Consider the following 14,385-nt stretch of genomic DNA (forward strand, 5'->3'; position numbering starts at 1 on the left):
GCTTTATAATCATGCTATCTTTCTTCCATCACCAATCCCTTGAATCAGGGACTTCATCCCTGTAATGCAATCTTCCACAAGGACACTTAATAAGTGCATTCTACCTCAGACAAACAAAAAACAAACAAACAAAAGCTAAGTTAAAATGGAGAAGTAAGCCTTGGCCAGTGTGACTCAGCAGTTAGTGCCGACCCACACACTGAAGGGTCACAGGTTCGACTGCCATTCAAAGGCACACACCTTGGTTGCAGGTGAGAGCCCAGCCTTATCAGGGTGCATGTTTGAGGAAACCAATTGATGTCTCTCTCACACTGATGTTTCTCTCTCTCTCTTCTGTCTTTTTCCCCCTCCCTCTTTTCCACTCTCTCTGCAAAGCAATGGAAAAACATCTGCCAGTAAGGATTAACAACAAAAAAATGGAGAGGCAATTACCTATCTTCTAGAAAGGGGAAGCAAAAGGAAAAGCTAATTTCTCATCTTTTGGATGGCAACTATACCTTAAAGTGAATTGTGTTTCTCAGAATTTCTGCATCAGTTCCACTTTCAAATGTTTTGTCCTGTTGCATCATAGTTGATTCATAGTCGTGGAACTATGTGTCCTCATTCTATGTTTATGGAATGTGGTCACGGTACTTAAAAATAAACTTCTATTTTTAAAAACTAACCTTAGAATTTGAGGTGTTTCATTTTTGAAACTTGACCCAAAACCTTATTTCTCTGAAATCTGGAACATTCTTTTTATTACCTTCATGCAAATTGTTTAAGCCTGAGAATGTTCCTCTGCACAGCTCTCTGGAATCATGGCCCCACTGCCTTCTCGGGCCGGGGGTTCCTGCTGCGCCCTTCTCTGCAGCCACCAGCTAACCCGTCAGGCATCTGACCCCTTGTGACTGAGCTGTCAGCTTTCTGGCTTCCATGCAATCAGGACCTTCTCCCTTCTTCTTTTTCCTCTTCCTACCTATTTTTCAGAAGCTCTTCTTTTTAGGTCAAAAATCAGACATTATTTAGGCTCTTTTAGGAAACTGCCTAAAAATCATTGCCTATCTCCCTTTTATAATGGAGAAAAAAGATAAGGCAGGCTATTTGGGTTGGTAGCAATGGTGGGAGGGCTCAGGGGAAAGAGATCAGAGGGGGATCTCACTACAGTGACCTAGAAAAATCCACCTCACTGGCCTCAATCTCCCTTTCCCCCTAGAAGGGGTAACCAATGGGCCCTTGATGGAAGTGTGCTACCCCTAAGTGCTAGTCACATTCTCACTCATTCTCTCCTCTAGTCAGATTCCACTATTGCCATTATGAATCAAGGGGTGAATTGCATTTAGGCAGATAACGTCCACCACAGAGGAGAAAGTAAAGAGTAGGAAGTTATGTGAGGTGCTAACCAGCCTCTCCATTTTCTTGAGAGGAGATGGAGCACATGGAGCCAGCAACCAATGTTATAGTCCTGGCTGCCAGTTACTAGCTAAGTCATTTTGGATATGTTAAGTAACCTCTCTGAGCCTCAGTTTCCCCACATGTCAAATGGAGATAAATAATACCATTTAGCTCACTGGGTTATAAGAAACTACACTAATAAAAAAAGAGTAAGATGCAAATTGACCATACTTTCACGACACCCACCAGCCAATCAGGAGTGAGTATGCAAATTAACCCAACAAAGATGACAGGTTAATTTGCATACACAGGCACCAAGCAGCCAGGGGCAGGGCAGGACGCAGGTGTTCCACACCGCCCCAGCTGCTCTGGGCCTCTGGGCAGCATGGGAAAGCGGAAAGGCGGCTCCGGGCCGGAGCAAAGGCGATGCCGGCAGCCAGGGGAAGGAAGGCACATTCTTGCACAAATCTTCGTGCATCGCACCTATAATATTAAATAAAACAATGCATGCAAACCACTATGTGCCCAGCATATGGTAGATACTCTAAAGCACCTACGATACATCAGTGGACAAAAGAGCCCAGTCTGTCCACATGATCTGCATCTTAGTTCATATTATCATATTGTTATTAAGCATTTGTAAGAGACACAACAGAGAAGCAACCAATCGATTTAACCAATAACCACTTTTACTAGGGCTGGGGGTGAGGTGGAGTGGACCTAAAATAACATAGGTTGCACAATAGCCCATATAAGAAAAAAAAAATCATTTTTACCTTCTTGCTCTCAAAATAAATGGGCACTTATTTGTTTCAAAACTTTGGCTCATCCACCTTGGCATTTTTCAGTGCCATATTGTGCCCTCGAAATACCACTGCTAATAGTTTATTACATATGTAATACTTTCAGAATAAAGATTTAATTTAAAAAAAGAAGACAAAATACCGCTGCTAAAATATAACTTGCTTAGGAAAATGTTAACAAAACACTCAGTAGGTTTTGCCATAGTTGGTCTATATTTTCCATTCTGATTAAGTTTATCTCCATTCTCTTAGCAAGGGCTTCTCTTGCCAGCATTTGATTCTAACATCTTTCCCTTTCAATATCTTTCTCAGATACTACCGAACTTCCTCCACTTCATTATCTCTGCCTGCTGCCAACAGATGGCAATAGTGATCAGGCAAGGTTACTTTACTCTGGTAAGCCCTGCACTGTAATGGGTCTCAACTGGCCAAGGAGCATGCTTGTGGTGTCTGTGCTAGGTTGTGAGGTATTTGCAAATATCATTAACCCTACAGCATGTCTTTTAAGTAAAAAACTAATGGCAGTTTTGAAAGTGATTTTTAAGAAGTATAAGATGACAATGAAAAGGTAGAAACAATTTTAAAAACCCAAAGTGATAAAAAAGAAAAGAAAAAAAGTATTGTACTTGTGAAATGAATCCATCTGAGATAGAAATAACTGTGAAGGACAATATGTATTGAGAAGTGCTGTACCTAAGCAATCAAGCAAGGAAAAAATAACTGAATAAGTTTAAAATGTGAAAACATAACCACAACAAAACCTTCTATGGTTAGAGAATAAGCATCTATTCATAAGACAATCCAATATTAATGTACGAGTGACTAGGATGTATTTGAGGCCTAAAAGCAGTGGTCCTTAGCCTTAATTGCACACTAGAATCATCAGGGGAGCTTTTAAAAATTCTAAACCTCAGGCAGTACCCTAGGCCAATAATCAGAATCTTTGTGGGTGGAACCAGGCATTGGTAGTGTTTAAGGCTGTTTAGGTGATTGCAATGTGCAAACAAGGTTACAGACCATTGCCTTCAAATGTAAGCATGAGGAAGCTGCTACTGGTTCTATGGGTTAAAATACACTCAAATACATAGACTGATGTGTGATGAGCATGGACACCTTAGCAAGAAGTACTTCTCTGTGGTATTTGTATCCTCAAGGAGAAATATTATTACCCACTTCAAAGGAGTTTTTGTTGCATATTCTTGAAACTGATATGGGTAAACAATATGTATTATGAAGGAAGAATGGAGCACACTCTACTTTAAAATTTTGAAGGAGCACCCTAGCCAGTTTTGCTCAGTAGATAGTGTCAGCCTGCAGACCCAAGGTCCTGGGTTCAATTCCGGTAAAGGGCACGTACCTCAGTTGCAGGCTCCTCCCCGGCCCAGGCCCTGGTCAGGGCACATGTAGGAGGCAACCAATTGATGCATTTCTCTCACATTGATATTTCCCTCTGTCTTTCCCTCTCTCTTCCACTCTTTCTAAAAATCAATGGAAAAAACATCCTCAGGTGAAGATTTTAAAAAATAAATTAAAAAAACAAAATTTTGAAGGAGCTATTCATATGCGTGTTTGAAGAAAATGAATTACAGAGCTACAAGCTTCTCTATCTCTTAGTCATTTCAGGGAATCCATTTACAAAGAAATGGACACACAAAGCTGTGCAAAACTCTATGCATAGCTAGATGACATCATCTTTCCCTCCCTTTCCTCTCAAAGCGATTAGACTAATCCCTGGTCTATCCATTCAGTGCATTCTGGTTAACAACCTTCCATCTTTCATAATTCAGTTTTGCATCAAAACAAAGGGATCATTTAGTTCTTGATTCAAACCAACCAGACTCTTCTCACTGCAGCCTGCTTTTACCTTGTCTGCCATGATCATAGAGGATCCCCCGTGGATGCCCAGGATGGGGGTGAGAGTCTGGGCTGAAATGAAGTCAAGGATCTGGGCGATGGCTTCCTGGTCAGTGTCGTCAGCAAACACCACCCCCTGGATCTTCCGGTCCGACATGAGGTCACAGATACGGGTGATGATGCTCTTTGGATCGGTCTCATTCATGGCTACTAGCTCCACACGGGGCACCACAGAGAGATGATGGAAGTCATCTTTCTCGTGGGCATCCTTGATGGCCACCTCGTCTGAAGTGCCCACGAGGATGACAGCGATGCCAATGCTGGGGGGGCTCTTCTGAGAACGAGCTCTGCTGCCTGACACAGCCAGGACAGCCAACACCAACCAGAATTTGGGAGAACAGCACTCTGCTCTGGGCTTCATCTTCAACTCGTCGACTCCCTGAAAACGCAAAGACAGAGTGGTTAAATCACAACCCACACTACAGGACCTATCTTTGAAGAGGCTGGATCCTGCAAGTCGAGGGCCTTTGCTGGTCATCAAACCCTACATCTGTCTTTTAGCCTAGTCTCTTAAAATCTTGTGTTTTCTCAGCAGCATGAGAGAAAAAAGCTTTCAGAAGCATCAGACATCCTTGAGCAAGAAAATAAAAGATGCTATTGCTAGAGCCATTAGCAGCAAACAGACAGAGACAAATGAGGCAACGAGGATGCAAGTGGTCCAGGCAGTAATGCCAAGTGCACAAACGCAGGAGTCTCCAAGAGGGGGGTCTTGCTGTTGCTGCATGATCCTTGGCACTCCTATCACAATTCATCCTTGAACTGCTCTTGGGCTGAGGGGATGGTGTAGGCCAGGCAAAGGGAGCAGTAAAATGGGCTTAGCAGAGGCTAGCAGCAAAACATGGTCTGGATAAGCTAGATATAGAGAGCTACAGATACATAAGCCCCATATTCTTGCTGCCTTTACTTCATGTTCACCTCAAAGAGGACAAGAGCCTGAAAATTCTTCAGTAGCCCTTTCAGTATCTGGCTCTTAATACTAAATAATAATAAAATAAAATAAACAGCCAATATGTAGGCAGTACTTTAAAAAAATCTCAGTTGATCCTTAAAATAAACCAGTGGAAGGAAAACAAGAAAGGTACTGTTACCCCCATTTTATAGATGCTAAAGCTAAGGTTCAAAGAAGCTCAGAAATCCAAAACCATGAACCACTTCTGTGAAACAAATATGAATCCAGATCTTTTGACTTTTAGGCCAATTTGTATTCTGTTGTATTACATCACACTGCTTCTCAAATCACCCATTACCACAAGGAGTCATCTTATTTTGATTTGTTCATGAATCAAAGTACGATGGTTTCAACAAATACTACTGATAACTACTATAGTGTTAGAGCCACTATATTTTTCTTTACCCAAGGATATGTGGGAGGGGGGTATATTTTAGAGAGAGAGGAAGGAAGGGAGAAAGAGAGAGAGAAATAATGATCAGTTGTCTCCCATACACATCATGTTGAACCCATAACCTAAGTATGTGTCCTGACCAGAAATTGAACACCCAATTTTTGGTGTATGGGACAACACTCAAACCAACCGAAGCACCAGGCTCAGGGCATGTTAGAGGCACTTTTGAAAAATTTTTCGTGGCATCCTATAGCAGTGACTTCTCTGAAATGACTTCCCATGTTTCCATATAATTCACCACCTTTTACCTACAACAAACTCCTACTTTTTATTTCCCTCCATGCCCCTAAATCTTATACTGTGCACAAGACTGAGGACATGATTCTATATAGAGCTCTGTGATTTCTCTTCCTATCCCTCACTGTTTCCCAACAGCTCCTTTTATTTAAGTAGAACTGGTCCTGCTTCAGTTGTTCTACTTTGTTTTAAATAATAATTTATTGTACCTCTATTATGTGCTGTGTACTGTGCTAGGCATATCCTCATATGGAGTCTCTTTGGTCCTCATTGAAACCCTATAAATTAGTCATTTTATCCCCATTTTTCAAATGGAGAAACTGAAGCTTAAAACAGTTATGTAATGTTCCCAAGGTCAATAAATGCCAGCATGCCAATATAAACTTAGCATTTTTATACACCAAGGAAATATTCTACAAACTGCACCCAAAACCAGAATCAGCAATTCTCATTCTTCTCCAAAGACAGAGAGAGAGCATAATCAAGGATGAAAATGCCACCTAATATCACCTGCTTGTTTGAAAAAAAACACATTAATATATTAGGGATCTATAAACGTTGAGAGTTTAGCTAGCAAAATAAAACAATAATGATGGTGCTGAGTAAAGAGAGATAAGGATGTTCAGGCTGAGCAGACTGACTGCAAAGGGCATTAATGATTTGGGAGTAAGATGCTGGGGACATTTTGTGGCTGAAGAAGCACAAAATTCAATCCAGTTCTTGGCAGAAAGCACCTTGGAACTCTTGCCATTGTAGGGATCCTTCCACACTGCCAAGAAGGAGACCTGTATCAATTGCCTTGTCTATCTCTTGCAAATAAGATGAGTAGCTCAGTGGTTCACACCTGAGCAAAGGTGACTCCTGACAGTTTTCTGGTATAGACCTCTGTGGAAACAGGGAATGACCACAGGAGCCCTGGAAGTCTACGCTGATTAACTGGTCCCAATCGAGCATTAGAGCCAGGGCCTGAATTCCTCCTCCTCAACTCTATATAGCAAAGCAGTGCTAACCACAGTTAAGCAACACTGAATATTCAAAGACCAATGGGTTTAGCATCTCAACAAGCTATTGACAAAATAATAATAATAATAATCTGTTCAATTTCAAGGACTGGTTCTCAAGGAGAACCAAAAGATTTAGAATTTGGCAAGACTAGCAGCTAACTTCGTTGCAATGGATTCTAATCATTTAGATACCAGTCGCTAAATCAGCTTCCTTCACACTGAAAAGTGGTCCACTCTGCCATGACAGTACATTAACTTTAATGCACTCTACATGCTCCCGTTTTGATGTTTTATTTACTCTCTTTAAAATATCTCTTGTGTTCCTCTACTTCTTTTCACACAATATATTGCACTTCGTTATGCAATGGCTAGTTGTGACACTCAAAGAATAGAATCAGGTTTTCCTGAGCATCTCTTTTATACTCAGAATAGAGCAAAGCACTTTACAAAGCAATACATTATGGGAGATACCAGTAAGAGAGGGACTGTGAGACAAACAAAGAAGCTTCTTTGAATACAAACTCAATTTCACACATTAGAAGGGGCTTCGTTGAGAGAAAGCATGTAGTTCAAGATAAGCAAATTGGTTTTGCTCCTTTCCACTGACAGACCATGGTTAATCTTAATGCACCTGCTCTATGATGCTTTGCCCCCTCCTATCCACTGTGGTTCACACTCCCCCAGTAGAATTGAGCATTGTTTCATTTTCACTATCACCACAGCCTATATGTGTCTATCTAAATACCTGTAAAAGTTTGCTATAATTATATATGACTATGTAATTAACTAGTTGGTAATCTCCTGGTGGGCAGGAAACTTTTCAGTTCAGAAAGCATATTGAACACCCACTACCTAGCAGACATTGTTGTTAGTGTTGGGGATGCTACTAACACAGGCTCTACCCTCCACAGCCATAGTCTAGTAGAAGATGCAGAAACACAAAGAAGACTTTGTCTCATTTCTATTTGCATTTTGGGGTATAGCTGGGCCTCATATACAATAGGGAAGGACTCAATAAATGGTAGCCACTGAGTTTCTACCATTATAAAATTGTTAATATTTGACCATTTTTAAACTATAATAACCTATTTTACATATTATATACTGACAGTAACATTTTACCTATAGACTACCATATGCCAGATACTATTATTGCTAGGTAATTTTCATGTAGTGTTAAATCACATATAAACATTGTAAGTCATAATTTTTCCTTACATTACAAATAAGAAAAAAATTTTGAGAGGGTAAGTATATGACCAAGTTCACCCAACTAATAAGAGATGTCATCAAGTTTCAAACCAAAGTTTGTCTGTCTCCAAAACCCTTGTTCTTTCCATTTTGCTGCCTCTCACTATCTATATATATAAAAGGCTAATATGCAAAGTGTCCGCTCGGGAGTTCTACTGAGAGACCAGCAGTTCGATCACTTGTTATGATGTGTGTTGATCACCAGGGGGCGGTGAGGAACATGGCGGGCGACCAACGGTGGCAGCGGGGTGCTAAAGGAGCAAGGGAAGGAAGAGGTGGGGAGGTGGGGGGGGGAGAGGCAGGGAGGCGGGGGAACCACACAGTGGTGGCACATGGGCAGCGAAGAAAGGAGAAGGTGGGGGAGCGGGGAACCTGATCGCCCCTGATCACCAGCCAGGCATAGGGACCCTACCCATGCACAAATTTCGTGCACCAGGCCTCTACTGAGTATATAAAGGAATGAACAAAAAATTAAGAAAAGAATGAATGAAATCACCAACAAAAACAAACTGTGTTCTAATACCAGTTCCATATTAACTAAGTGCCTGAGGATGGGCAAATCACTTTATCACTGTCTCTATCTCTTCACTGGTAAAATCAGGATAATGTACTAACCTACATACCTGAAAGAGTTTTTGTGAGGATCAAATAATAATATGGAAGTGCTTTGAAGAAAAGGATGTTACCTTTAAGCTTCTATAGAAGTTAAGTTGTTCAAGGATCCTAGCTATTTATGAAAGCACAAAGTCAGCATGTGGGAGGTTGGGGTAATGGAATGGTAGACAGAGGCTAAGAGGAATGTAAAGAGGAGCCTCACAGGAGGCAAGAGATATTAGTTCCCTGATGGTTATAACGCCCTGGAGAATATGTCATATAATGGCCTCAGAGTAGCAGCAAACTCCACTGACAGTTTACGAGTTGTGTAGCAGAATTCAATAGTCATTCAGGCCAGGGTTGATAATGGGAATCAGTGAAGCTCAAGACCCCCAAACCAGGCCTTGAATTCAGGCATTAGGGTGTACAAACAGAGCCAAGAACAAAGCAGCTGGATCAGAGAATCAGCTGTTCACCTCCTGGCCCTCTGCCTCCTTGAGGCTTGAGCTGAGTGGTCCCCAGATCTACAGCAAGCAAAAGACCATACTAGCTTGTATTCATGCCTATAGTTGGTGCATGGTAACTATAGCAGGAACCAGTCTACACTTTGCTGTCCACAGTAGATTTCAAAGGAAGACATATCTGAATGAGAAACTGGACCAACCCTATCCTCAGGAAAAAAACAAAACAAAACTGAGTCCTGGGGCAACCCCAACAGAAAGAATAAAATGTGATTTAAATAGATGATTAAGTCAAATTTTCCAAGTACTACCCTTTATTGCAGTCAGGACACTATTTGGAGTAACACAATTAAGGAGATTGTGGTTAAGATATGATAGGCAGTGAGTAAAATGAAGATTAAAAGTGCCAGAACTATACATCAGGTCCAGTTCCCCAAGCTGCCAATAAAAACAGAAAGCTAGGATACATAAGTCTAAAATTTGTCACTTTAGAAAATATGGGAAAACAAGGAGTCTCATACAGTATATGTCAAATGAAGTAGAAAGAGCATAACCTTTTTGGAGAGCAATGTAGGAATATCTACCAAATTTTTAATATTAAGTCAATATAAGTGAAAACATCAAAAGTGACAATGAGAGATGTCACATATTACACATATTAGTACCCAGAAGACACAAAAATCATGAACATATATGAATATAAAAATACAGGCTTAATGTGTGTAAAGCAATACTTAAAATTACCATGAGGAGTAACAAATAAATCCAACAGACAAAATATAAACAAAGAAATAAATACTTTTTTTAAAAAAAGCATGAGTAATAAGTTTGAACTAGTTCAGATATCTAGAAATTCGCATACAACACAGACTACATATTCTTTTAAGTATGTAAAAAATATTGTATCTACAAAAATGCCTCAATAAATTCCAAAGAATCAATATAAAAGAACTGCCATTTTTCTATAATGTAATTAAATCACAAATAAATTTTTTTAAAGTAGCTAAAAATATCACATATCCAAAATTTTTAAAAAACTTCCTATTAAATAACAAAGGTTAAGAAGGAAATCAAAAGAGAAACTAAAACATCCTTTGAACAGAATGATAATAAAAATATTAAATATGGAAATTTCTATTGTACAACTAAAAAATAATATTGTGAAAATGGTTGCTTTTTAAAGTTATGTGTAAATATATAATAAAAATCTAGTTCCTTCTCATATGTGTCTGTGTTCCCCAGAGCCTCACCCTAGTGCTGAGGCTCAGAGGAAGCAGAGTTTAAAGAGAAACCTATGCCTTTAAATTCACTTATAAGAAAAATTTAAAATACAAAATAATTAATTATAACTAAATGTTCACTTATTGAACAATTAACAGAATCAACCCTAAGAAGGAATTAAATAATAAAGTGTAGAAATTAATGAAACAGACGGCAAAGAAAGGAAGAAAAAAACTGATTCTTTAAAAGACTACAATAAAGTTCTGACAAGACCACTCAAGGTAAAACAGAAAAACTACAAATGAAATTCATAATAAAAATAGAAAAAGAGCAACATATACAATAAAAACTTCAAAATAATATTATGAAAATGGTTGCTTTTTAAAGTTATGTGTAAATATATAATAAAAAATAGCAAAAAGAGGTTCAAACAAAAATTTGAATATAACATTAACCATTAAAGAAAATAAAATGGTTATTCAAGGTCCCCAATCCTAATCCACCAATAACCACCTTCCACCTCTACTCCCCGCTCAACCAACCCACCTCTGTCAAAATAAAAGGAAGTAAAACAAGTGCACATGGTTTTATAAAGGAAATCTACTGAACTTTTAAGAGAAGAAATAAGCCTTGCTCATACAAGTTGAACAAAATAGAAAAAGAAGAAAATCCAGATAATTATAGTACAATAAAAGATTATCATGGTTCCCTTTCACTTATGAACATAAAAAGGAGGGAAACCTAAAAAAAAATATTGCCTAACCAAAATAAACAGTATCTTTTAAAAATAACATGATCAAGTATGACATACCAGAAATGCAAGGATGGCTTAACTATAGACTATACATCAAAATAATTTACCACATTAATGAACCAAAGGAGATATTTACACAAATTTCTAAAAAAATGACAGAAACACATTTAATTAAGGGAAAATCTATTCATGATATAAATGTTAAGATATGTGTGTTTTTTTAAAAAATCACACGTAATAATAGGAAATGAAGGAAATCATCAATCTTTACCTAGTTAAGAGTATATACCAAAAACTCTTGATTACACTCTTTTTGACATTGAGAAAAAGGCAAGGTTAGTACTGTCACTGCTATTGGAGATTATGGTAAATAAAATAAGTCAAGAAAATAAAAGTTTTAAGAATGGGAAGGAAAGAAAAAACAACTATCATTATATGAAGACTAGAAGCCCGGTGCACGAAATTCGTGCACGGCGGGGGGTTGTCCCTCAGCCCAGCCTGTACCCTCTCCAATCTGGGATTCCTGGAGGGCAGTCAGACATCTCTCTCACAATCCAGGACTGCTGGCTCCCAACTGCTTGCCTGCCTGCCTTCCTGATTGCCCCTAACCGCTTCTGCCTGCCAGCCTGATCACCCCCTAACCACTCCGCTGCCAGCCTGGTTGATGCTTAACTGCTCCCCTGCCAGCCTGTTTGCCCCCAACTTCCCTCCTCTGCCAGCCTGGTCACCCCTAACTGCCCTCTCCTGAAGGGTTGATCACCTCCAATTGCCCTCCCTTGCAAGCCTGGTCCCTCTCAACTGCCCTCCCTTGCAGGCCTGGTCCCTCACAACTGCCCTCCCTTGCAGGCCGGGTCCCTCACAACTGCCCTCCCTCGCAGGCCGGGTCCCTCACAACTGCCCTCTCCTGCTGGCCATCTTGTGTCCACATGGGGGCAGGATCTTTGACCACATGGGGGCAGCTATATTGTGTGTTGCAGTGATGATCAATCTGTATATTACTCTTTTATTAGATAGGATAGAGGCCTAGTGCACGGGTGGGGGCCAGCTGGTTTGCCCTGAAGGGTGTCACAGATAAGGATGGGCCCTGGCCTCCACTCAAGGCTACAAAGTTTCAATTATAGAAGATAAATAAATCCCAGATACCTGCTTTCAGCCAGCCCTGGACTCTGCTCAAGGAGGAGCTGAAAAAAATTTAAAAAGCCCCTTACCCAGGCTGGCCACACCCCCATGGGGTGAGGGTCCCCATGGAGGGGCTTGGCCAGCCTACAAATAGCCATCAGCCCCTCACTCAGGCTGGCCAGGCACCCCAGCAGGACCCCCCATCCTGAAGGGGCTGTGGCCAGCTTGAAAACAGCCCTCAGCCCCTCACCCAGGCTGGCCAAGCCCCCCCAGCAGGGACCCTCACCCCATGGGGGCATGGCCAGCCTACAAACCACCACAGGCCCCTCGCCCAGGCCACCCCATGCCCCAAGGGAACCCCCACCCTGATCTGGGACACCCTTCAGGGCAAACCATCTGGCCCCCACCCGTGCACCAGGCCTCTATCTGTACTAATAAAAGGGTAATATACTAATTAGACTGGGAGACCTTCCAGGAGACCTTCCGGAAGTTCTTCTGGACAAAGCCATAGTGGCGGGGCCAAGGTAGAGGCGGTTAGAGGCCAAGAGGGGAGGGCAGTTGTGGGTGATCAGGCCAGGATGGGATGGCAGTTGTGGGTGATCAGGCCGGTGGGGGGGGGGGGTGGCAGTTGGGGGTGAGCAGACCAGCAGGGGGACCAGTTGGGGGCAAGCAGGCCGTCAGTGGGAGTCAGTTGGGGGTGATCAGGACAGCGAAGGGAGGGGCAGTTTGGAGTGAGCAGGCCAGCAGGGGGGCAGTTGGGGGCAAGCAGGCCAGTGGGGAGGGAAGATGGGGGCAAGCAGGGGGGGCAGTTGCGGGCAAGCACACTGGCACAGGGGGCAGTTGGGGGTGAGCAGGCCAGCAGGCAGAGTAGTTAGGTGCAATCAGGCAGGCAGGCAGGCAGGTGAGTGGTTAGGAGCCAGCAGTCCCGGATTGTGAGAGGGATGTCTGACTGCCGGTTTAGGCCCGATCCCTGTAAACTGGCAGTAGGACATCCTTTGAGGGGTCCCAGATTGGAGAGGGTTCAGGCCGAGCTGAGGGACACCCCCCCACCCACCCCCGTGCACGAATTTCATGCACCGGGCCTCTAGTCTACTTAGAAAATCCAATAGAATTTAAAAACAATTAGTATTAATATGAATGGAGCAAGGTTGCTAGATAAATGATATTCTTAGAAAACATTAATAGCTCTCTTTTAACCAACTAAAAAATATAATAGTCATAATAGCACAAGCAACTAAAGAATGCATAAGACATCTAACAGAGAAAATGTGAAACTCCATTAAAGGCTATGAAAAAAGGCCTGAATGATGTAATCATCTATCTATCTATATATATAAAAGCCTAAGTGATCGTCAGACCATTTGACCTGGTAGCTATGATGCACAATGACCACCAGGGAGCAGACACTCTGACCAGTAGAGGAGGGAGCCCAATTCCTCGTGGAATCGGCTGTGGATTAGGTTGCTGCTGGGGCACTGTCAGCCCCGAATCTACTTTACCCGCACTCCGGACCCAGAGATCGGTTTTGGCCCGATCCCCACAGGCCCGGCCGAGGGACCCCACTGGTACACGAATCCGTGCACCAGGCCTCTAGTATACCATATTCACAGGTTTGATAACATAGTATTTTAGAGTTCTGTTTTCCCCTGAATTCATCTATAACTTTAAGGCAATTGCTATTATTGATAATAGGATTTTTAAAAGAATTTTATTAACTTATTCTAAAATGCATACACAAGAATAAAGGTGCACAAAGAACTAAATAAATAAACAAGATGTCCTTATGTGAACCAATAATGAAAATGTGCCATGAACTAAGAAGTATGATGAACTCAACTCTGCATAACAGATCCAAAGTACATTTTTTAATTAACGTATTTTTTAATTTTAAGTTCCATGTCAATTTTGGGCTTTAAATTATATTTTCTAAATTAAAATTTATAGGCACAGAGCAAATGTTGAACCAAAGAAGTGCTTTTGAGTCATAATGCTTAGCTTGGGCAACGCATGTGTTCACCAACCACTTGAAGTTGGAGTGTATTACAGATGTCAAACATCTACTTAAATGTCATTTTGATGTACAAGACCAATATCTATTTCTAGCAAATAAAATACATCGATACATGCAGGATATTTGGAAACCCAATTTCAATCCTCCAAATGCATTGAGGGTCTGCTAAACATCATCTCAACATCATCTAAATCTGTAAAAATGACATATAAAAGGTACCAACGTTTCATTTCAGTTTA

General features: G+C 41.2%; 1 protein-coding gene across 1 annotated transcript in view; it reads right to left on the reverse strand.

The window, feature by feature from the left end:
* Positions 1-4,452, reverse strand: part of GRIN2B (glutamate ionotropic receptor NMDA type subunit 2B) — a gene marked incomplete at both ends in the record, with an annotated part of 295,204 nt that extends 290,752 nt beyond the window's left edge. The window contains one exon of the mRNA XM_079775801.1: positions 4,042-4,452. Within this exon, the coding sequence (XP_079631927.1) occupies positions 4,042-4,452 (411 nt within the window). The remainder of the gene's footprint in view (positions 1-4,041) is intronic.
* Between the last annotated feature and the right edge of the window lie 9,933 nt (positions 4,453-14,385).

Source organism: Cnephaeus nilssonii (genome assembly GCF_951640355.1).
Source record: "Cnephaeus nilssonii genome assembly, chromosome: 6".
NCBI lineage: Eukaryota > Metazoa > Chordata > Mammalia > Chiroptera > Vespertilionidae > Cnephaeus > Cnephaeus nilssonii.